The sequence below is a fragment of the Hippocampus bargibanti genome, linkage group LG13, assembly GCF_051943395.1.
Source record: "Hippocampus bargibanti isolate YZ-2025 linkage group LG13, ASM5194339v1, whole genome shotgun sequence".
NCBI lineage: Eukaryota > Metazoa > Chordata > Actinopteri > Syngnathiformes > Syngnathidae > Hippocampus > Hippocampus bargibanti.
The window spans coordinates 8,695,247-8,720,095 of record NC_142746.1 but is presented as its reverse complement, the minus strand read 5'-3'; the positions used below and the strand labels follow the sequence as shown (position 1 = coordinate 8,720,095).

Below are 24,849 nucleotides of genomic sequence, written 5' to 3'. Positions count from 1 at the left end.
TTTCAATTGATTCTTTATAAATATGTGAGCGTGTGTACTAAACTTGTCCAGTTCCTGGAATTGTGTGAGTTAACCTCACTTAATAGAAAGGTGGGGTGGGTGGCGATGTGCTGCAGCATTTAAGAGTCATAGAAGGTGTGACTCAGAATATCCCAGCCCCGCCCCTCTTTTTCCCCAAACACCGCAGCACAGGAAATCTTCAGGACGCCATGCCACAAATAGCAAAAAAAGTCTCACTGTCTCTCGAAATTATTGGGACAAGTATTACATCTCTCTCTCTCTCTTTCTCGCTCTGTCTCACCTCTCTCTCTTTCTCTCTCCTCTATTCCTCTCTTTCCCTCTCTCCCTCTACCCCGTCACTCTCTTTTTCTCTCTCCCCTCTTTCTTTCTCTCGTTTATCTCTCTCTACTTCTCTCTCTTTCTTTCTCTCTCCGCTGTATTTCTCTTTCTCTCCCTCTCAAGTCTCCACTGAAACAGTCAGTTGGTGTAATTTGGTGTTCTTAAAAACACACATAGATGTAAAATAAAAACAAACATAGATATAAAATAAAGGAGTAAACGGGGGTTAATTTTAAAATGCTGGAAATGTCTTCTGTAGAACAAAAGAGATATCATTTGCACCTTTCCCATATATGGTCTCATCACAATATATAACAAGGAATTTACAGATCCAAACAACCACAGGAAAAGAACCATCGAGCAAATATGTATCATCCATCCGTGAATCCTAACTTCCCAGCGGAAATGTTGAGAATTCCTGTCAGGCATTTGCCATCACCATGACTCAGCACAAAATGATTTTTTTTCATGACCTTATAACTCCAGCAGCGGGAAGATTGATTTGCCTCTGCCACATTTCACACTACCGAGAAATAAAGACTTTTCAATCACAAAAATATGCAGAACAAAGTGCCATGACATCAATCCAGCCATCCATCCATTTTCCCAGACCGCTTTATCCTCATTATGGTCGCGTGGGGTGCTCGAGCCTACCCCAGCCGTCTTCAGCACTAGGCGGGGGACACCCTGAATTGGTTGCTAAATCAGCCTTGACATATAAGATTAATTCATTCTCTGACCACATTACAATATGGATGGGAGGAACTGGACAACCCCCTACCTACAAATTTTTGCTAACTAGCTTTTTATTTATATGACTTATTCCGGACTAATAAAGGCAAAGCCAAGCAAATAAATCTATTAGCTGGTTTGCTGGTTAGCTGTGTATCTATTAGCTATCTATTGGCCAGCTAGCTAGCTGTTGGCTATCTAATAGCTAGTGAGCCAGCTTTTTATTTATTTGAGTTATTCCGGGTTGAGTGAACGCTGGCGCATGTGGCTGCCGCTGCTCACCCACAGAAAAAGTGACCCAGTGACTGTAAAATGACCTTGAGAGTCATGTATGTGAGAAATGTATTATTATATATATATATATATATATATATATATATATATATATATATATATATATATATATATATATATATATATATATATATATATAACACTCCAAATTGTCCCTATAGGTGTGAGAGTGACTGTTGTAGATCTTTGTGTGCCCTGCGATTGGCTGGCAACCAATTTAGGGTGTCCCCCGCCTCGTGCCCGAAGACAGCTGAGAAAGGCTCCAGCGCCCCCCGCGACCCCAATGAGGAATAAGCGGTACGGAAAATGGATGGATGGATGGAATATAACCCTGAGATAATTTTGAGAACCTTGCCCAATAAGGGCCTATATTTGCCTATAGATGCCACAAGATGGTGGCAGAGCACACATTTTGTTTGAAATGTTGCATGTGTCAAAATATCATTAAATTGCACAAAAACAGGCTTGTTTGGACTTATCCAAACCTAAAAAAAAATTGAACTACAAGCTGACAATCATGATGGATCTCATGACATTAAGTATTCATTGCATTGGACAATGTTATTTCTCTCTTTTTTTACATGATGGTGTTAATATCTCCATTTCCTGTTATTCAGTTCATCTCTTGGCTTGATTCCCGCTGTCTGCCCTTAACATACAACAAGGAAGTTTGTCGAACTGTGTGCTATCGATTCCTGTGCTCACTAACTTATAATTGCATGCAGAGCAGGAAATAAAAGGCTCATTATAGCAGAGAGCTTTAATACCACAACGCCCAAGAAGACCTTGTGGCTGGCTGGATTCACCCTGAGCAGCGATCTGTATGTTTCATGTAAGTCCCCCAGTGACGTGCGGTGAGGTTCATGGCTGGTGAGGCACTGGCGTCATCAATGACGTCACCGCTCGTCTCTACTTAGTATTTGAACGGTAAATGTGAAAATTCAGCGATTTTGAAAAGTTAAATGGACAAGAACCTTAAAGTACAAATCACTAAATACATCTAAATGTTTAATTTATTTTTTCATTTGATATTTCCATGACAGCTTTCCGTGATGACAGGTGAGGCACTGCCTCACCTGCCTCCACTGACTGCACGTCACTGAAGTCCCCCAACTCACCACTTGACACTGGAGGCACTTCTCATCTCATCGCAGGGCTTTCAAACCCATCCATATTAAAAGCATATTTTCAAAAATTCTTTTCATCCCTCTCGAATTCTCCCACCCTATCCCATATAGGCTGAAGGCAAGCAACTAAATTCGGACTTGCCTGTACACTTTAAAAAACATGTATACATGCGTATTAAGAAAATTAAATTGTCATGAAAAACATGTCTGCATTACATGACAAATTACAACAAAACACATCAATCATAAATCGAATATCCCGCGGACAGTGTGCCAAATTGTTTGGGTAGTATCAGAAAGTGCAGTTTAAAGATGAATGTCCAACCTGCATTTGATAACATTTCATTAATTCATCAATTTAAAAACAAGACGATCCTCTGGTCAAAACAAGTCCCACAGTGCCTAGAAGAGTTTCAGTATGCTGGAAATGGTAGGAAAACGCCAGTGACAAGAGATTCCCAGGGGCGTTTCTTCGTCTTTCAGGCATCTATCAAAGCGGCAAGGAAGATGATGGGAGTCAAACTTGCTGTAATTCGATAAACTCCACTTTCCACTTTTTTAATTTCTCCACTGCGAGACTATTAAAGGCAAATCCAATCCAATCCAATCCAAACAACGAATACGAATCCGAGTGTATCATCAATAAAAGTAAACGGTCCCTGTTAATGTGGAAATGTCAAGGTTATCCATCATAAAGTAATTAATGTGGGGTTTTGTGTGTATTTTTATGAGGGTATAATATATGTTTGGCGTGACTGATATTTTGTTAATTGATTTAGTTGATTTACAATACATTTACAATACATATATCTACATATATCTACATATATCAATATGCGTTTTCTTATACTTGCACTATGTAATTTTTTCCCCTTTCAAGTTGCTGCTGTGGACTGCAAATTTTCCCATTGTGGGACTATTAAAGGCTTTCTGTTTCTGATTCTGATTTAGACTTTATTTTGTCAAAATAATCTGTCCTAATATTGACTGGCTTTTATTACTGTCAAAGTACTTCCAACTAGTGATGGGAATTCCAGCTCTTTTGGAGAGCCAGTGTTTTGGATCGGCTCGGCAAAAAGGTTCCCAAAGGCATCATCAGTGTTTCTGTTGCGTAAAAGGGAAAAAATCGGCTCCCTAAGTGGCTCCCTATTAAGAGCCGGCTCCAGTAGTTCAATTTAAAGAGCCGTTTCCAACGATCCATTCGTTCGCGAACGACACACTACTACTTCCAACTATCTTCACTTTACTTTGCCGTTGTAGTCGCTGTGGAATTTCATGGTGGGTTAACTCAAAATAAATTCCCTACCTCAGGGGACACACGTTCTTAGGAATTTAGACTACGACTCCTTGTGACTCCCCCGGAGCTCGTCTGAGCGAATGTGTCAAAGGCGGCTGAGCAACGGTTTCCAGTCGCGCTCTGTTTTGATGGCGACAAGCTAACATGCTAGCTAGCTAGCAGTTGTCGGGGCATTGATGCTACTATAAAGAAGGCGAGCATTACACTAATGATTCTTTCCAGACAGTTCACTCAGACTTCCCGTTACAGGTGCCAGACAGTCAATGCGTCTGCGACCACGACAAGGTGAGTGTCATCCAGGCTACGTGGTTCCGAAAGTCACGTTAGCCTTGTCGAGTTAGCGGTGGACGCACCGTGGCGCCGACTATTCACTGGATCGAACAGCATATAAAACATAACCAATGCCAAACCGACTCCTCTGTGGTTTCAACAGGATCTGTTACCGACTTTATTCGGGTATTTTTGCGTTCTTTGTATTATAACTGCAGGGTTGCATTTAAGCGTGACAGACTTGGACATCCCGTTTTATTTGTTTCACGGGCTGACGTAACCGTTTAATTGTACAACATTCTTATATGGTAAAAACTTGTTTTTGAACAACCCTTTTTATTAATATACAATAGGTGCTCGTTTTACCACGGTTTAGATTATTTCTATTCGGGCCGCACGTACGATGTGCGTATCGCTATGAAGTATGATACATTTCATGAGGAATTGTATTGTGATATCTAACTGTTGTATGGCATGATACGTTTATCCCAGTATAGTTTCTTCTACTGTGGCAACTAGAATGTTGAATTAAGTTGAAACATTCCATTTACTCCGTAAAGCCAGTAAATAATGTTTTTTTTCTGCAAAATTTTATTATTTTTGCCTGAAACAATTGCAAGTAGGTATCCGATTATCACCATTTCAGCGGGAGTTTGACGATACAAAAAAGTATTTTTTCTGTTAGTTTCATCGAAAACCCGAGTGACTTTTGCCTCTGTTTTACAGGAGCCTACTGGGATGTCACAATAGCATCAAGAGCCAGCGGATTACTCATCATGCCGCTTAGAAATTGTGGAATGTTTTCCTTCACAAGATAATGCACGTTTCACCGCGCTTGTACCGCAGAGATCCTGTGTCTTGACATTGGGATTCCTCCCTCCGCCGCCATTCTTGGATGTCTTATCTTGTGTGTGTCTTCCGCTAAGACGTTAACTATGAGTCTGGTGGCCGCCTCACCGCGATAAACATTGATGTAAAGTGGTGGAAACAGGGAAAGAAGATAAAACAAAACAAAGGAGACCCTCTTTTTCTCCCCACATCCACCGCCCCGGGGGACGGGATAGCTACAACATGGCTTCGGTTTGGAAGCGACTCCAACGTGTTGGGAAGCATGCCTCCAAATTCCAGTTTGTGGCATCCTACCAGGAGCTGATGGTGGAATGCACCAAGAAATGGTGAGTGGCGGGGGGTGCGCGCATGCTGACTACAGCGCTGTCCTTTAAGCTCTTTGAAATGTGCGCGCCCGTGTGTATGTGCTGGAATCCGGAGTTAATTTCTCTCGGCCATATTTGACGCACTAAGTTTGGTGTGCTGGCTTGTTAGCGTGGTCCCGGCTTGTCAAAAGGTTTTGTTTATCCTTTGTTGTGACTTTTGAGGAGCATTATCTCCTGCAAGGAAGCCACTGGCAATCGGCTGTGGGCATCTCTAACTATGTTGAAATAACTGTGGAATTGTAGCAATCGTTTTAGTGATGATGTCTCACTTGTAATGATCTGTAACGTGCGGTGCTTAGGAAAGGTAGCGGGCATGCAATAATGCCACAGGCTGGTCTCTACTTGCCTGCAGGGTACAAATTATGAGCTGTTGCTCATTCCTTTATGTAATCCGTGATGAAAGGAATTGGTTGCCATACACAAATCACATACTTTAATCAAGTTCACATGGAATGTCCACCAGCATTCCGGTGCGGATGGTATTGTTCGTCCCTAGAAAGTCCCCCTGTGACATGTTTATTGTTTGGACCTGTACGAAGATATCTTGAATTACAGTTTAAATATAAAAGGGGCTGTTAGTGTTCCATTCTGCCAGTAGAAATGTTGCTCTTCCAATTAAGACGGGCAGAAAAACGTGCAAAGAGATTGCAGAGATCTTTGGCCCGCAGGCAGGCTTTGTTGAACAGCTCGGTCGTAGGCGGGATCAACGCAGGCCCCAGCACACCGCTTGGACCCGGGACAGATGTGTCAGGGAATGGAATGAGGAGAATGTACCGGTACATGTCTTCTGAGAGCAGAGTGAAGGCTGGGTGGGCTGAGTTTTTGCAGCCAGTCGGCAAACACAGACACACAACATGAGCTCAGCTTTCTCTGCTTTTTGAGTGCTCTGCTTTACTAAATGCGTTATCTAAAAGGGAAAGTTACATGTCTCCAAAATAAAAACGAAACAAAAAACGTACACTGTTGTACACTGTATGTATGTTTTTTTTAATGATCGCAACTTGTAGACTTTTGTCGAATATATAAAAACACATAGTATTTGAATGGTAAATGTGAAAATTCAGCGATTTTGAAAAAAAAAATCCAAAAATGGTGAAGTTAAATGGATAAGAACTTTAAAGTACAAATCACTATATAAATATAACTGTTTAATTTATTTTTTCATTTGATATTTCCATGATGACAGGTGAGGCACAGCCTCACCTGCCTGTCCTGACTGCACGTCACTGGGTCATGTAGCCTGAATCAATGACCTCAGTGCCTTCAATGAGGTGTCACCTTACTTTTTCCTTCTCAACATGTCTTCCTCTTAAATGCCCTTCTGTTTACCATTTGGTTCTTAATTAATTAAATAATCTGAGTCTCGCATCTTGGCAAGTAAAAAAAAAGACTGTCTACTCAAAAAAGACAACAAAAATAATTCTGAATAAATCATGAATGATCTCAGTTTCATGCCATGATTTATTTTTAAAATATAAAATATTGCTTCGGCATTGACAGTTTTATTGCCATTTAAAACATACATTGATACCTCGGCTTCCGAACTCTTTAGCTTACGAACATTAAATTTGCGAGACTATTATCTTGGCATACAAACTAGTTTTCGTCGGACGAACCAAACCACACAGTGCCACGGTGGCTGGCGGACTAGTTTTCGGCGGATGAGCACCAAACCACAGGGTCAAACAGCACCGCGGTGGCTGGCGGACTAGTTTTCCACACCCCCTTTGAGTGCAGACGTGGTTTGCTATCGAGTGGCGTACTTTTGCTATTATGGGACCAAAAAAGACACCACCACAGGCTAGTGTTAAGCCGAAGAGGACACAAAAGAAAATTGCGGTCGAGCAGAAGAAGCAGATCATCGAAAAACACCAACGGGGTGTGCGTTTGTGTGACTTAGCATCCCAGTACCAGTATGCTAAGTCGAACATTGCTACCTGTGCCTAAGGGTGTTTCTGTGTTGTCTAAGCAACGGTCTCAGGCATTTGAAAAACGTTTGTTGATTTGGATTAATGAAAAGCAGCTATCAGAGGGACCGTGTGAGTGAGCGTATTATCGCCGAGGAAGCACGTCAACTTCACTCGGATATCAAGAGGCAACTACGTCAACGACCATCACAAAGGTAAATAAAACAACTTTATTATATAGTACAATGTATTTCTTTAATTACAATACAATAGCACATTTATTATACATAAAATATGTTTATTTTGTGTAGTTTTAAGGCTTATTTAGTAGAAAATTATGTTTTATGAGGACCTGATAACAGATTATTCTCATTTTGTATTGTTTCTTATGGGAAATAAATGTTTGGCAGACAAACTTTTTGCCTTTCACACACATTCTTGGAACCAATTAAGTTTGTAAGCTGAGGTATCGCTGTATTTAAATAAAACAAATTTTGGTAAAACACGTGGTAACAAACAAGCAGCAAATGTCAAATCTTCCGAAAGTGACGCCAGCGTCTGACAGTTGAGTCACTGTTTTAAGTGTCAGCGAGGGGGGCGCGCGTCAGGCTGTGACACGTTACTTGTGTTCAGCATGTGTTCCTCTTGACGGGCGGCCATCAAGCCGCCGCCAGACTGACCGTTTCCTGCCAGCTCTCCTGATCTCACTCCCTCTGACACATTTCCGCTTTGTAAATTTGGTCTTCACTTCACTACTATAAATGCTGCTTGTTGTAAATGGAACACATAGAATCCTGCTTACTCTTGATATTTGTTATATATTTGTAAAATGTTCATTTTTTTCTGGGGTTGGGGCTCCACAGTTGTGAATATACTAAGTCAATGTCACCACTTTGGAGACTTTTCACATTTCTGTTGGTTTGAAAATGGTCGTGATTGAAGTGGTGACTCAACAGTGTTTGGTCACTCTTGTTGCTGACCTCCAATGAACTTGTTTGCTCGTGAAGTGCTTCCTTCCACTCGCCTCACAGGAAGGTATGGGCAGCCACAACATCCTCATGGACCTCACTAATATTACTCTATACGTGTTTTCCTGTAATGCCCGATCAATATGGAACAAGTTTTAATTGTTACACAATTTCTGCGTGTATCAGCAAGTCTGTTACTGTACTTTGGAGCAACAACGTAAAAGGCAGCCACTCTTCATTTATTAATGCAAGCGGTGATGTGGATTTTAAAACTTCCCCTTTCTGTGTGTATGTGGCTGAGTAATTTCAATGTTTTTCCGGCATTTTTGCATGATCCCACATTTTTACTTTTTTGTCAACACCTGTAAATTAACTTTAACCATCAAAAAATAAGTTTGCAATTTTACTGGCTAGTTTTTTTTTGGGGGGGGGGCGTTAAAAATGTATTTGCAATTTATTTGTGTATGATGTTTTGTGGGAACCACAATGTTGAAAGGTTGGAATTTTGCAGAACTTTAAAGTAAAAGGGGCTCAAATTTTGGATTGTGCTTACAACAGACTTAGGTCGTTACAAGGGCTTAGTCTTGCTTACGAGGTGATACTAGAGCTAATGGGGCAATCAGCCAGGTATAGAACATTACATTATTATCGGACATTACAAAAGAAGTAGATGAGCTTCAGGGAGTAGTCCACTGTTCCCCCCAACCTTAGAGCAGGAACTTATCAAAACACAGGTCCTCTGTCCATTAGGGATATATATATATATATATATATATATATATATATATATATATATATATATATATATATATATATATATATATATATATATATATATATATATATATATATGGGGCCAGAGTTACCAGCACAACTTTAGTTCGCTGATGAAGCACTTCGGCTGAGGAGCGAACCGCCCGACACCTTCAAAGAATTACAGATGATGGCTGAAGAAACCTTTTCATAAAGGGATCTCAATGTTGATGTCAAACTCTTGGAGATCCAAGTTTTAAATATGTTCCTTTTGTGGGTGACACTTTCATGCTCTGTGTGTGACAGAACAATCAATCAATGTCTCCACTCCCCACTCCGTAATCAATGTCTCCACTCCACTCCCCGACCCCACCTCCACTAAACTATCCTGTAACGTGTTTCAGGCAACCAGACAAACTGGTGGTGGTTTGGACGCGCAGGAGTCGACGGAAATCCTCCAAGGTTTGCATTTATCTTGTATTGCACATGTATCAATCTAAATTGTTGCTTCTGACCACTAGAGGGCGTTCCAACATTGCAAATTGACTTGCACGTCAGGTTTTTTTTCACTCAAGGAAGATGATTCAATACTGACTCTGTTGATCTTACCTTGCAGGCTCACAGCTGGCAGCCTGGTATCAAAAACCCATACCGAGGGGTTGTGGTTTGGCCTGTACCGGAGAACATAGAAATCACAGTCACTCTCTTTAAGGTACGTTTGATTTTTTTTTTTTTGTAATGTAATACATTACCCTCACTGCTTTACGAATTTGCTCGTGAGTAATTCGGCAATGTCCTTCACCAAAACTGAGGACAATACCATCAAGTGGAAAGACTTTTACAGTCTGTGGGTGTATTATCCACCCCTTTGTAGTTGAGAATAAGCAATTTGTTTCTTGTTTACGGACCACAGTCAGAAAAGAAGCCACTTAATACAAGTGTTTACTGGACATGTCAATTCTTGCATCTATTTTGTTTCATGGTTGAACTCGCTAGAGTGGCAGACTCTATCCCAGTTTGCGCAAAAGAAGGGGCTAATAAGCAAGCCTTTGTGCTTGTTTTAAATAAATCAGTGAATTCGGCATTCAAAATTATGGGTTTAATTGCAAACACTGCTATGGTGTGTGAAACTTGATGAGACGTGGACACTTATTTAATGTGTGTTTGAGCTGCATGGAGTAGAGGTGGGTTACTCCCGAGACTACGGCTATCAAAGTCAAGGCCCGGGGACCAAATCTGGCCCGCCACATCATTTTATTCGCCCCGCGAAAGCAAATCAAGCATGTCAAGTGCCATGATGCTTGCTAACATCCAAACCAAAATTTTAAATTGTCCCATGTAAACCACAATAACAATCATTTTTTTAGTTCAAATTTGAAAACTAGTTATTCATTAATTTATTGTGTGCTCTGTATATAATATATGGAGGGGATTAAACATTCTAATGGATTCCGCAAATTGATGACATTCCCCGAGAGGAAACTAACTACAATGTGTCCCACGGCAAAACATGACTTTGCCACTTTGCCCGAGACTAATACAATGAACTTCTTGTGTTTGCAGACATAAAAAACAAACAGTTGTATTGTGAGAAGCTGAATACACGTCGATAATTTGAAAAACACTCCTGCATTTTAGTTGTATTATTTGGAGGGAATTAGTTTTTTGGTCATTTATTTTTTTAAATTATTATTAATAACCTAATTGTCCTCTGTACCGTTGCAGGACCCTCATGCTGAGGAGTTTGAAGACAAAGAATGGACGTTTGTCATTGAGAATGTGAGTCATTTAAAAATCTATTGGCTGAGTTGACGAATGTATTTAAAGCATTATGTTTGAAGTTTTCTTTCCATCAGACATGCAGGTACCGCCATCGTGTGGTCACTAAGTGTCATTACACGTTCGTTGCACATGCAAGATTTCAATTGCTTTGGCACACAATGAAAATGGAGTGTCTCGTTAAATATACTTGACGTATTTGTTTACTATATGAGCCTCTTATCCTGTCCCCTGCCCCTTTTGTGTGTCACACACCAGTTGTGACAAATACCCGTCGTTTGTGAACCACCCATCCATTGATCAATTTTCTGTTATTTTACTGTACTGCAAATGGAGAACAAAATATAAAAACATGGACTAATCGGGAAAAATAATTTTGCCTGACAATGTAAACATAATTTTTCTCTAATGAACTTACATACGGCATTAGCATTATTGCGACTTGCAAATTTGACCGATCCAACGGTGATACAGTTGATTGCTGCTTTCATTTTATGAACTCTTGTGGCTGAATTCTATGATAGCCTGCACTCAAGACATGTTCCCAAAAACGTCAGCCATAGATAAAAAGTGCCAGGTGAGCTGTCGGTTTGACCCCTCCACTCCCCCGTTCACTTTCTTTGTGCACATCAGACAAACGTAAGAAAGTGCTTGGGGGTTAAGGGGCCGAGGGGGGGCTTCTCCTGTTTGATAGAAGGCAGACATGACAAGCAGGTCAGCCACCGCTCTTCGGTCAGAGCGTGGGAGACGCGTAAGAGGACGAGAGCAAAGCAAAGCAGTGTGATTTCTTCTGGGCAGGGCTCTGCATACCGGACTAATGACCACTTTTACGACAGCGTGGAAATTAGTCGTTCACCTTTTCAGTAATGGCATGCAGCCCAATGGACACATTTGATCACCCTAGTGCGTGAAGCATTTCTGTAACTTCTGCCACAGAGGTTTCGTTAGGATTATTTGTTACTTGACTAATTTGCAAGTTAATTTAGGGAAGCCAATGACGTTTTGCATTGTGTGTTTGCCGGCAGCTTGTGGAATTTAGACAACTAAATTCAGTAACCATAACGTCCACTATGTAGATCACTTGACCCAAATGTTTGTTTGCTGAGCAGTGGTGTCTGCAATACCTCCCCCCCTCCTCCTGCTCCCCTGTGTCCTTCATCATTTCATAAACAAGCCATTTGCTTCATTGAATACTATGAAGTGTTCATAGGTGTCTATGTCAATGCTCCTTGTGATTGGCTGCCGAACAATTCACGGTTAGTATGTATGAATGTGTATGTCGAGATAGAAACTCACATTTTAAAACGGGCAAAGATCAAAGTCCTGAAGCCTCTATTTAAAAACAAAAAAGAATAGATCTTTTATATCTAATGCAAATGTTACAAACAAATACATTTTTTTTGAATAATTAAAATAAGTTAGAGATGCAGGTGTAATTTATCAAAGTAATCTCTGTACGCTATTGCAAAAGTATTTATTTAACCCTTCTGTATTCACTTATGACCTTTTTATCGAGTTCAGTGGTGAATGCTGTGTACAATTTGACCACCAGGGTGTAGTCTAGCCTTACAATTAGTCTAAAATGTGACCTGCCTTCATTAACTGTTCTCATCTATTGGCAGGTGTTCAGTCCACTCGCCCGCCTTGTGTGTATTAAATTATTGAGCTACACACAAGGAGTGTGTCCTTTTGTATTTTTTATTACACGTGTTAGAGTAATTTAAAATCAGATGTTTTTACACACCTATATGCGGTGCTATTTAAAGCCAGGTACATGTGGCTGAATATGGCGGAAGGAGAGGTGCGCTCCCCTTAACCCCTCATCAGACGTCAGAGGAGAACAACGAAGAATATCCCATTGTGCCCCAATGCCGGAGATGATGAAATTTAAGATCCCCACGCTCCGGCTTCGTCTTAATCTGGCTGTGGCGGCGGCAGTGGGGGGTGGCCCAACCTAGCGTAAGGCTAATCCCTCCCCGTTGAATTATCGCCGCCGCTAAGATTGTATTTTGTCATTGAAAACGGCAGTGTCAAACGCCGGCTATTTTTTTCCACCCCTTTGCCTATTTGTTCCTCTGCCAAGGCCAGTCGCATAATCGAGTGAGGGCGAGCTGTAGGACGACAAGTCGGAAAGGTGGCGGCCCGTATAAGTGGTGCCGCTGCAGTATCTCTAAATTGCACGCTACCCTTTCCTTTCACCCCTTTTCAAATAGGTGCAGATTATCAAAAAGGTGGGAAAATTGCGAGTCCACCAAGATTGGAGGGCTCTATTTTAAAGCATTGTGATGATGGACAAGCTCAAGCATCTGCATATCAAACAAGGGGGGGAGGGATTGCAATCTAACTTTACTTTGTGGATGGGGATTTGCGCGGCATATATTGAAGTGTGTTTTTTACAAGTGAGATACTTTCTCCTCTTCACCCCTGAGTCATACAAACCTTTTTGAAGCACAGGAATTGAGCCCGGAGACACAAATACACAAATACTGTACAATACACCATTTATGGCTGTAGAAATGTCCTTAAACACTGGAATATGGGTTGTTGCAATATATCTAAATGCATTTCTTGATTCTGCACTATGTACAGTCTTGTTTATAGAACGGTTTTTGCACATCTACATTTGCACAGTATACAGTTGACATTTTTATTTTGTTATGCTTAGAATATCTTGTTTTCTATCCTTTCACTCCCACCCCAACCCCATCCCTCTTCAATTGCTGCTGTGGACTGCAAATTTCCCCATTGCGGGACGAATAAAGGTATTCTGATTCTGATTCTGATTCTGAGACATCTTAACTCATTCACTGCAATTCCTGAATTTATTTGGGAATTGATAATATGACATGGAGCGCCATTCCCGAATTTGTTTAGGTTTTGGGGGTGATGATAAAACGTTGGTCATACCTCCCACGAGGGGGCAGCATTTTCCTGTTGTACTGCCGCCCCATTTCAAGATCAGATAACTTCAGACCCATATAATTTAGGAATTATTTTTTTTTTCCGATGAAAGAAGAGAGTCGAAAGCACCGGTGTCAAAGTCAAGGCCCGTGGGCTAAATTCGGCCCTCCACATCATTTCATTCGGCCTGCAAAAGCAAATCAAACTTGCGAAATTCCATGATGGTTGCTGTAGTCTGAACTAAAATTTCAAATTGTCCCATGTAAACGACCATAACAGTTATTATTTTTTACTTCAAATTTGAAAACTAGTTATTTATTCATTTGTTGTGTGTTCTGTATGTAATATGTGGACGGGATGGAACATTCTCATGGCTTTCCCAAATTCATAACGGCCCCCCAAGAAGAAACCTACAAACTACAAAGTGGTTCGCGGCAAAAAATTACTTTGACACCCTTAGTTTCTTACGCTGCATTGAATGTTTATGTAGTCCTAAATCTCAACATTCTGTGGCTTCTGGAATTTGAGTGAAAATGAATGAGTTAAAGGACAACCGACGTCTTCGGACAAGTTGTGTCCATAATTTGTAAAATGGCTTCAAATGACTTCTACTGAGCGTATTTTAATAAGATTCCACCGCATATAGCTATATTTTACCTTTTAAGACTCGCTCTGAATATTCAGGAAGTCTTGTTTTTGAGTTGGTGACGAGTCCGTACGTGACGTCACGAAAGAACCGCCCCCGAAAAAAGACACATTGTAGCAGTCCTTCCATCACGTCAATGTATTTTGCTGTACATGTTTGGTCTGAGAACCGTGTTGCACCCAAAAGCCGCCAGAAGAGGGCATCCAAGCTCCATATAAGGAATTTATCAGCCTGTGGAAGCGGAGGTGGTCTGGTGGCACTGGTGGTCGCCATTTTGTGCCTTTTTTTTGGGTTAGAGATTTTCCCCCAATGTTGCCTCAAAATGGCACATATAATTCTTTAATCGATTGCAAACATGTATGCTTTCTTCTTCTGAACTATTTGAATCATATTCATAACTGGATGTGTAACAAGAAAGTATATTCTCCGAATCTGAAGCCATTGTTTTGATTCAGAAGCAATGCAAGACGTCTTTGCGTGATGTCACGAACTCGGGGCGGGACTTTCTGAAAATGCTCAATTTTTTGCAGATTTTGGACACTAAGTCATTTTTTATTGGTGTTTTGCATTTGACTAAAAATATCATACTGCATGTTTTTGGGTATTTTAGATGCTATAAAACGTTTTTCTGATGTCAGTTAAAAAACAAAAAAGTGACGTCGGTTGTCTTTTAAAAAGATGAATGAAAAATATATCCCTGGATGCTGGGAAAGTTCAAAATGCCAACAAATGACACCAAAGCACAAGTCTTCTGTCGAATGGAAGCTACTAACCACATAGAGTAGTTCATTGGCACCAAAATGGCGTCAAATCATTACGTTTCTATTGTGAATCGTGTGGTGACTCAGGACCATCCTTTAGTCGTTATTTTATTTATTTTTTTATACTTTGTGACAAAATTTTGTGTCACTGTATGTATTTCCTCCTAGCGTTTATTGGCGGAATTGCACGAATGAACAGACAACGACTACCATTTTCTATGCTGCTTCACTCCATCTCTCTTTGCCGCCGTCCACATCGCGTCCTGCTTCCGACTTGATTTAAGCCATTTTCAAATCACACAGTCAACACTGTAAGTGCCCACTTGGCAGCAAACAACACACACACACACACACACACACACACACACACACACACACACACACACACACACACACACACACACACACACACACACACACACACACACACAGTGCATTGTATCTGCGCTCCTTCGTGCCAGGGGAAGCACATTACGTAGGCCAGTGGTTTGTGAGCGCGGAGCGGGCTTCTGGGAGTGGAAAACACAATTATTTCAGCCCACCGCTATTCACGCAAAGGTGACAAAAGCTGGTATGAAGTATGAAATCCCCAAAGTTTCCTCCTTTTTGCGCCTCATCCCGACAAATCGGGATTAATTTGCACTCGAGTGCCTCGTGCGCACGCCATCTGCAAAGTTTTCACCTTTTGCTTATTTTACCAATTTCTTAAGTAGTTTGGGGATCTCAAAAGGCCTAGTTTATGTATTTGTTTGTTTGTTTGTTTGTTTTCCATGCTCATGTGTGCTCATTTTAAATAATGCATGTGCTGGAGTTCAAAGCATTTAAATAATTTCTATGTGTGTTCGTGTGCGCGCGCGCAAATGTGTGTTTGTGTGCGTGCGTGTGCGTGTGCATGTCTTAATTTAATTAATCACCCTGAGGAGAGGCAACAGATGCTCCTGATTACCCCCCTCCTGGTGGACCTACACTCCACCCCAATACCCCGCACCCCACCCGTCCACCCACCCCTTCCATTGCAATGACACACGCACACACACACACACCTGCACTCAAGAAATTTTGTCACACAATCATGCACAATCAAAAGTCTGAATGTTGTCTGGCCGCTTAATGGCTGTGCGTGTGTGTGTGTATGTATGCCTGTGAATGGGGGGGGGGGGGGGGCTGTCTACATGAATTGTAGTAGATGGTGGCTGAAGAGGCCGGGTGGTCCCTCCTGTCGCCCTAATAGGCTTAGTGCTCCCCTAATCCACAGCGCACCACCTCCGTCACATGGCCGGTCTCCTGACTGGCTTGGCCACCTCGAGGTGTGCGTGTGTATGTACAAATGTTGTTCTTGTGTTGTTGTATTTTGTGGTAGTCTGCCATTGTTGTTAACAAAACAAAAATAAAAAAAAAACACAGAAAACTTTTCAGTCAAGATTATAGACACACAAAACTTGTAAGAGTTAAAATGAGCCTTTTTTTTAAACTCTTCTGCCAACCAAAGCAGCACCACCGGCATCGTGTCCGGCAAATAAACCTGTCGACCAACATTTCTATTCCATTTTTTAAATTATGCTGCAAAATGTTGACTCTTTCACTGAAAAAAAGGTTTAAGGTTGCCATAAAAGTTTTCAAAATCCTGTAAACACTTATATGTGCAAATTAACTCATTCACTGCCAGACGTGCAAAAATGTGTCCACTCCAGTGCCAGGGTTTTTGTCATTGTCACTGGAATTGCAGGATTTGCAAAATATTGAGTTTTAGGACTACATACACATTCAATGCAGCGTAAGACACCTTAGACTCTCTTCTTTCATCAGAAAACAATAGTTACTTCCTAGGTTAGATGGGTTTGGAATTACATAAGCTTGAAATGAGGACAGCGGTCCAAAATACAATGCAATACATACATATTGGTTTATATAGCACTTTAACAACAGCTGAAGCTGGAACAAAGCGTTAACATGGACAAAAGGCAAATACTGCCCTCTTGTGGAAAGGAAAAAACATTGCCAGAGGCCATGGCCAGCGCTTTATCGGCACTTAAACAAGAAAAAAACAACTTGAACAAATTCGGGAATGGCACTCTACGTTACATTTTAAATTCCTGAAGAACTTCGTGAACGCCAGTGATTGAGTTAAGCTAACTAAACCAGGTTGCCCTTGACAATGAAGTGCTTTGATACTCCTCTAAAAAATGTTTTCTGTATTGTGGTCCCCTCCCTTCTATTTTGTCTCTCTTTATTTTGTCCGCTTTACTCTTGTAGAGCATCCTGCGTGTATGTGCGCGGGCGTACGTGTGGACTCACGTCCTTGTCTTGCCGTAAGCCTACAGCACGCTGTGAATGTATTGGTTGTTATGTGATGTTACAGTTTCTTTGTGTATGTGTGTTTTGCTTTTGGGGCGCACCTCCCCATCCCAACGGTCCAGGTTGTGACCTCGGCTTTCATCTTCTTAGTCTGAGGCTACTGCATCCCGTTGCGCTCAGACTCCTGGCCAATACCGCGGCAGATGTCACCAGACACTGCAACACATACATACGCAAGCACACACATCTGAGCGCACACACACGTATAGTGTGATTTGTCGAGCAAGCGCTTGTTTCTCTTTCATTTATACACATTGCCTCTCACATGTGCTCCATGCTCGTGCACAAATGTTATTCGATCTTAAAACATCAACAACCACATGAACAGCAATGTAAACCATCGTTCTAAAATAGTCCAAGCATGTCATATTAGTCGGACCTCTAATAACTTTTCATTTTACTATGTCCCACAATGCATCTGTTGCTGAACTTCAAGCCCTCAAGCTTATGAGCGTGGATGTTTTGTTTCTGTATGTTTTTACTCTGCTATCGGTCATCTCTGTCACCTCGTGGTAGCTTTCTCCTCCTATGTTGACTTCTTCTGCCCAGTGTTGCATTCTGCTGACTTTGTCCCATCAGGCGCCAAACGGACGAGAGCAGCAAAGGAGTTATTGTCACCCTCTCTGTTATTTATTTTGCCTCTGAGCGTCTTAAGATGGCTACCCGCGATGGAGACGATCCTGTGTCGCCCATAAAAATATCGCAGGCGGCAAATCCCCGTGTTTATCCACAAGCTTGACCCGCTTGGCTGGTGTGTGCATTGGCGGTGACGGTTGAGGTGAAAGAAGCTGAGCAGATGCATGTGTTGTTTGGAATGTACATGTGCCGTTGTATGCTTGAGTGCGTGAGAGAAAACAGATTCAGGCTTCCTTTATCCCGATCGGTGCCCATGTTGTAACTGCAGTGAAAAAAGCCAGACAGATGAGTTAGCCATGCCAATATCACACTGAGCGGTTTGCGAATGTGCTAAAAAAATAAAATCAAACAAAATGAATACATTCACTTCCTTCGCAAACAATCGCAAATGTTTCACTGATTTGTGGCATACTGGTTTTGGCATGTTGTTCATGACTACCTCCAAACATGCATATACTCTTGCAAGTGGTGCCTGGGTTGTGATTTTGGTGCTCCTATTGATGTTGGAGCAACGTAGCACGCATGCAAGTATAATACAGCCCTTATTGCATGAATTTAATCGTTGCCTAGTTTGTGGTGGAAAGTCGTCTCATAGATGCGTTTCTTTGGTTTGAAACCCAAATCCAATAAAGTTGGATTGTTGTGTTGAACATAAATAAAAACACAAGACATAGATTTGAAAACTGTTCAACCGATTAACTCATTCACTGCCAGACAATGTGCAAAAATAATGTCCACTCCAGTGCTAGGGATTTTATCATTTTCTTTCAAATTGCAGGACCCACAGAACATTGTGTTTTAGGACTATATAAACATTCAGTGCAGATTAAGAAATCTGAGACTCTCTTCTTTCATCAGAAAAAAAGAGTTAATTCCCAAGTTATATGGGTCGGGAGTTACCTGAGCTTGAAATGGGGGCTGCTGTACAAAATGCAATACATACCTATTGGTTTTTATAGGGCTTTAACAACAACTGAAGCTGTTATAAAGTGCTAACATGGACAAATGCTGCTCCCTCGTGGAAGGAAAAAAAACATTGCCAGAGGTCTGACTAGTGCTTTTTCGGGACCCCCACTATAAAAAACAAAACGCCAACAAATTCGGTCCACGTCATGCTTTTCAATGGGAATGGCAGTGAATGAGTTAATTAAATAGACTATGAACTTTGTTTTTTCGGCAAAAAAAAAGCCATTCACTTTTGATTTTATGGCTGTGACACGTTCCAAAAAAGCTGGACCTACGTCGTGTTTAACTGGCTCCCATCGTCTTTTTCATTCATCACATTAAATAAATGTTTGGTGACTGACGATATGAATTATTGAAGCATTTGATTATCGCTGGAAATGTTTCACATTCTTGCTTCAACAATCTTTGTATTTTACGCTTCATTATGCGGCATGCGTTTTCAATAGTAGATGGCGGGTCTGGACTGCAGGCACACCAATCGAGTACCCACACTCAATTTATTACAATGCCACACTGTTGCGTCATGCGGAATGTGGTTTGGCATTGGCCAGCTGAAATAAACAGAAAGATTTTGCGTATGTTTCTCCAAATCAATGGCTGTGCAAATATTCTAGCAATGAGCTAGTTACTTTGACATTACCTCCCTGTGCGGATCTACTTTAGCATCACAGAGAAGTCAGGCGCAGCCATTGGGAGACAGGGGCGATTGTTCTGCCGAGTGGCAATGAATGAGGTCTTGTGACGTGCTCCGATGCCAGCGCTAAGCCGGCCACTGACAGTCGTCCTGCCCACCCCTCCTCTTGGGTGGGGGACACGTTGTCTCTGTTGGGGATGGAAATCTGTACACCCAGAGGTGACTGGGTCAGGAATTTGAGGTGACTGGCGTTCGAAGCCCTTTGGGTGTCAGAGTGGTAGGGGGAGTGGGGGTGGAGAAAGGGCACATTCCAGTCGTAAAAGAAATGCTTGTATTAGGCGTGCCACAAGTCGTGCAAGTAACATACCTGTTACGAACAAAGGAAACAAAATAATTTTATTTCAAAACATTGAAAATGTGAACACAGATGTCGAATTCAAGGCCCGGTGGCCTGGAACAGCGCTCTTCAGCCCACATTTTGTGGCTCGGTTTTCAAGAAAAAAAAGTAAACCCATATCTTTTCATTTTTGCTGAAAATCGGAGCAAAAATTGCCACTTTTCATCCATCCATTTTCCGGACCGCTTTTTCCTCACTAGGTTGCTGTAGCCAATCCCAGCTGTCTTCGGGCACGAGGCGGGGGACACCCTGAATTGGTTGCCAGCCAATCTCAGGGCACACAAGGACAAACAACAGTCACACTCACACCTAGGGACAATTTGGAGTCTTCAATCTGCCTACCATGCATGTTTTTGGAATGTGGGTGGAAACCGGAGGACCCAGAGAAAACCCATGCGGGCCCAGGGAGAACAGGCAACCTTCACACAGGGAAGCCGGAGCGGGACGTGAACCGGCGACCTCTGCACTGTGAAGCCGGTGTGCTAACCATTTGACTACCGGGCCACCTTGTCACTTTTCAGTTTCACTAAATCTCTTCACATAAATTTAACAAGTCTTGAACATCCATCCATCCATTTTCCATACCGCTTATTCGTGCTGGAGCCTAACTGAGCTGTCTTTGGGCACGAGGCGGGGGACACCCTGAATTAGTCTCGAACATTAATATTCATAAATGGTTGTCACTCTTCTCCATGACTGCTGGTATTCAAAATCCCAATCAGTTATTAGACTGACGGCCACCGTTGGGCAGAACTTGCATATTTTAATATGAGCAATTTCATTATTATTAATCTTATTGTACTTTCTCATTTGACACACCGAGACAATTGCACTTTTGAAATACTGTTAGTATTGGATTAGAAGTGTTGTAAACATTACATGTGCGATCAATGAATGTTGGTCATTTGCTTTATGAAAACAAACCATCGGTGAGTTGTTTTGGTCTTTGAAATTCTGGGCTGGTGGTCTAAAAAATGGCTTAAGTGCGAATAGATTTACTTCAAAAAGAAAAACTTGAAAATTTTCACTGGCATTTGAACTTCAATTTGGAATTCGGGTTCAAATGCACCCCAGTCTTAAATGAACTCAGTTTTGAAGTTATAATTACAGTAAACATTCGTATGGGAACGGATCCGTATAAAACAATCGGGCGAAAACAGTGACGACCCACCATTTGCGAATCCTGAGCTAAACATTGATGCTGTTAATTTGGAGTTAACATTGAAGCAAGTTATTACAATTTGTAAGTCTGACCGCAAGACGCTTGAAACACTTTAAGACTCTTCTTTTATGTACCACAAGCGTGTTAAGCTTTTGTCTGTACATAAACAAAACCGACAGAGCCCTTTTGTTCTTTTGAGACACAAAAAAGTCAAAACACGCACAAGCGCGCACACACACACACACGCACACACACGTGCACACACCGAGGCACACCGGCTCCTTATCCAATCCCTCGGCTAATTCCCCCTCGGTGGAAGGTGTTCATTGTTTCTCTTTCATTCTAATCTCTGCCTCTCCTTTTCTTAAAATCCATATTAGATTCTCTTTGACTGCTTCACAATCGGAGTCAGTGGAGCAGAGCACGGCCCCCGCTAATGCTCTTTGTCTCCGCAGATTTGTCACTTAGCATGGAGAGTACACCTTTGTCACAGAGCAGGGCCGCCACAGAGGCACACTCACACTCGCGGCAATTGTTTCTTGTCACAGGCCATCTCCAAGCCACCATATTCTCTCCCCAGACACATACCCACACTTTACACAAATCATCTTTAGTCTGGATGAAGGGCCCTATCATACTGCTGCCACATCTCAAAAATGCTTTAAACAAACGCACCCTTAAAGTGAGAAGCCCGTGGATGTGGCGCAGAGATTCATGGCAGATTTAATAGGAGGTTGTCATTAAATGTCGATGTAATACACTCGCTGTGCTAATTGCAAAAATGAGATAAGATTCTAATCTTGAAATATCTGGATTAATAACAATTTTATATCACACACGCATGTGTTAGTGATCTACTGGCTTGATATTGGGGGTTCTATATCATGCAGGGGTGAATAATCAATCCCAGATAACTCATAGCTGAGGGTATCAGCTTGGTGTCTCTCTGTTTATGTGTGATAATGTTATTGCCGTTTTGTGCCTTGATGATGGCAAGCGGTGGTGAAATGGCGAGAAACTGATGAGCAGGCACTTCATAGAACGGGGATGAACTGCCAGCTATAATCCTGTCGACCTTTCTCCCCTGTCCCCCGGTTTGCCACCCCTCCATCTTTTGCTCCTTTCCCCTTGCCTTGATATCCACCTCCTGTCTTTGAGCCTTCTCTCCTTCCCATTTCCTGACCACTCCTTCTCTCCCAAATCACCCCCAACGCACATCGTGTTCTCCACCCAGCAGAAGTGTCGAGCCAGGGCTTTTTGGACGGCTGGTAATTTATTTTCCCATTAGCCCCCCCGTCTGAAGTATACGCTGCTGGTCTGAGCGCGTGTTGGGGGGCACACCAGGGGCCACCCAAAAAGAAAGACCCGGAGAGCTGGAAAGAGGAGGGCACTCTGGACACACCGATAAGGCGAGGCAGGGGTGCGCCACACGGAGATGATGTGGTTGGGCTGGGAGACAGCAGATAGCGACTCTGGGAGCATTTTTTTATTTTTTTGCTGTATGATGGACTCATTTTTCAACAAATATATCGCCTAATATCAAGTTCAGTTGACTCACCTCAAGTAAATATATACCAAATAACTCGCAAAAGAGCCCCCTTCCTAACATCGGCAGTTTTTCTTGGTGTGAGGGACACAAACGCAGTGTTTGGAGGTTAGAATCCACTTATGAATTTAATTGGTTTCTAAAAATGGTGAATAGTCGCAAATTACATTTGCTCACCTACAGTTTGTAAACTACATCATCTAAACTTAAAAAAAAGTCCCTTTTACACTTCCAAAGATTCCCTTTGCTACCCTGTGATGGACTGTGTGAAAATGTATCACATTGAATGATGAATTAGTCTTTCAATTGTTCTCAGGTTCTCCAAACATGCTGGATGATTGCAGCAAAAATATGATACCCGAGTCAAAAGTTTTCCTTGCGTTTTCTTTCTTGTGACATTTGCTGCAAAAAGTACAAAAACGCTATACGGAGTTGCAGATGAACCGCTAATCTAAACCCGCTTCCTAAATGAAATGGTTGATTGCAAACTAATCTCTTCTTAAAAAACAAAAGAAAAAGAACAGCCACTTTCGAATTGTTGCTCAAACATTTGACTTTCGCTTTCTCATAATGCCATTTATGTGAGAAGTTCGAGATTGTGTGTGTGTGTGTGTGTGTGTGTGTGTCGCTTTGTGTCGATAGAGATGCTCAAGCTAGCTAGCATTGGGGAGCACAGGGAACAAGCTAGTATCGCAGTTTAGTGTTTAGTGAAACAAGGTCGTGAGAGAGCTCAGTGTCACTCAAATTCACACCCCGCCCCCCAGACCAAAAAAAAAAAAAAAAAAAAAAAAAACCCACAGTTGCCATAATCTGACATTTTTAAAGGAAGCCTAATCCTGCTCTTGTGGTGACTATAATCACTCCTCCTGTGCGTCGTCCTCTCACCTTTCGTTTGCTGTTTATTTTTGCTACTCACTTTTCTGTTGACTGACATTATGAGCGATTGATTTTTGAGGGTTCATATTTTTTGTTTATTTTTTGGGGTAGGGATGAGTGGGAGGGGGTCAGTCCTTGTCTTTCTCTTTGGAAATTTACCCTCCAATGTTAGGGATATCAGACTACTGGCTAAAATTAAAGGCAGTACAGGAAGTATTCTCATAATGAATTCTGTAAAACGGAATAATCCGGAATGTATTAATGTTTTTACCACAAAATCATAGCAAAATCCGATTCCCTACAGCGGAAATTCCGTTATCAGAAACACAGAATTACAATCCACGAAACATTGTGTACTTCCATGCTCGATGGTTCCGCCATTTTTGTTGCCGGTGACGTAGGTGCCGCGACCGGCGCGGAGGATGATGCGCAGAAGAATGGGAAATCCCCAGGTTATCCACATAAACTTGCTTTTGAAATTGTGTGTTGTTTAGTATAGTGGAGCAGTTGTATTGGGTTGTTCTAGTCAGTCGCAAGTTCTGCAATCATCCAAATGTAGGAGAGTCATGAGCGTCGAAAAAAAAGTGAAGTGTATAAAATTGAGCAAAAAAGGATATAAAGTGATACAAATTTAAGAAATACTGTACTCGGAGTAGGCAAAATGCAAGTGTACGGCAAGATAAAAACGAAGAAAACATTATGCAACAGGACAACACTGGCGAGTTGATTGTGACACGTAAGTTACTGGTGCCTTGAAAGACAAACTATACGGAAGTGAATGACATCATGATAATGACGCCGCCGCCGACAACCCTCCTGCTGACATGAAGCCACCGTCAAAGCTATGGAGATTGTTTCAAAACTACTGTTGAATGCACAAGAGTCACCCGATAGTTACTTGTAACTGGCAACAAAGCTTTACGACAACCAAGCAAACCTCTTGATTAAGAAAAAAACCCAAGCAACAAAACGATCAAAGGTTGACTCGTATTTTACAAAGAATTAAACTGCTTTCATTTTGTGTTCTATTTTTTTCCAAGATGAACTGTACTTGTTATGTTTATGCACAATATATGTTGCTATCTCATAACTTGTTTTGTTATACAGTGAGACTTCAACTTACGAACTTACGAACTTGGTTCCCAGACAGAGTGTGTAAGGTGAAAAGTGTGTATCCCAAAAAAAAATTCCCATAGGAAACGATTAAAATAGGAATAATCCGTTCCCGAGTTTCCATGAAATATACATTTCAACTAAATAAGCCTTAAAACTACACACGACATACCTTA

At 41.7% G+C, this 24,849-nt stretch overlaps 1 protein-coding gene across 5 annotated transcripts in view; it reads left to right on the top strand.

Moving 5' to 3' along the window:
• Positions 1–3,701: 3,701 nt before the first annotated feature.
• The window catches only part of ehbp1 (EH domain binding protein 1), a 123,913-nt gene continuing 102,765 nt past the window's right edge, over positions 3,702–24,849 (top strand). For 3 of the 5 annotated variants that reach the window (XM_089011958.1, XM_089011956.1, XM_089011957.1), the window contains exons 1-5: positions 3,714–4,074; positions 4,786–5,234; positions 9,306–9,363; positions 9,518–9,613; positions 10,627–10,680. In XM_089011958.1, coding sequence (XP_088868084.1) covers positions 5,131–5,234; positions 9,306–9,363; positions 9,518–9,613; positions 10,627–10,680 — 312 coding nt within the window. In that variant the 5' untranslated portion in view covers positions 3,714–4,074; positions 4,786–5,130. Of the gene's footprint in view, positions 4,075–4,785; positions 5,235–9,305; positions 9,364–9,517; positions 9,614–10,626; positions 10,681–24,849 lie in introns of all 5 variants that reach the window. The other 2 variants (XM_089011953.1, XM_089011954.1) reach the window with 2 other exon arrangements.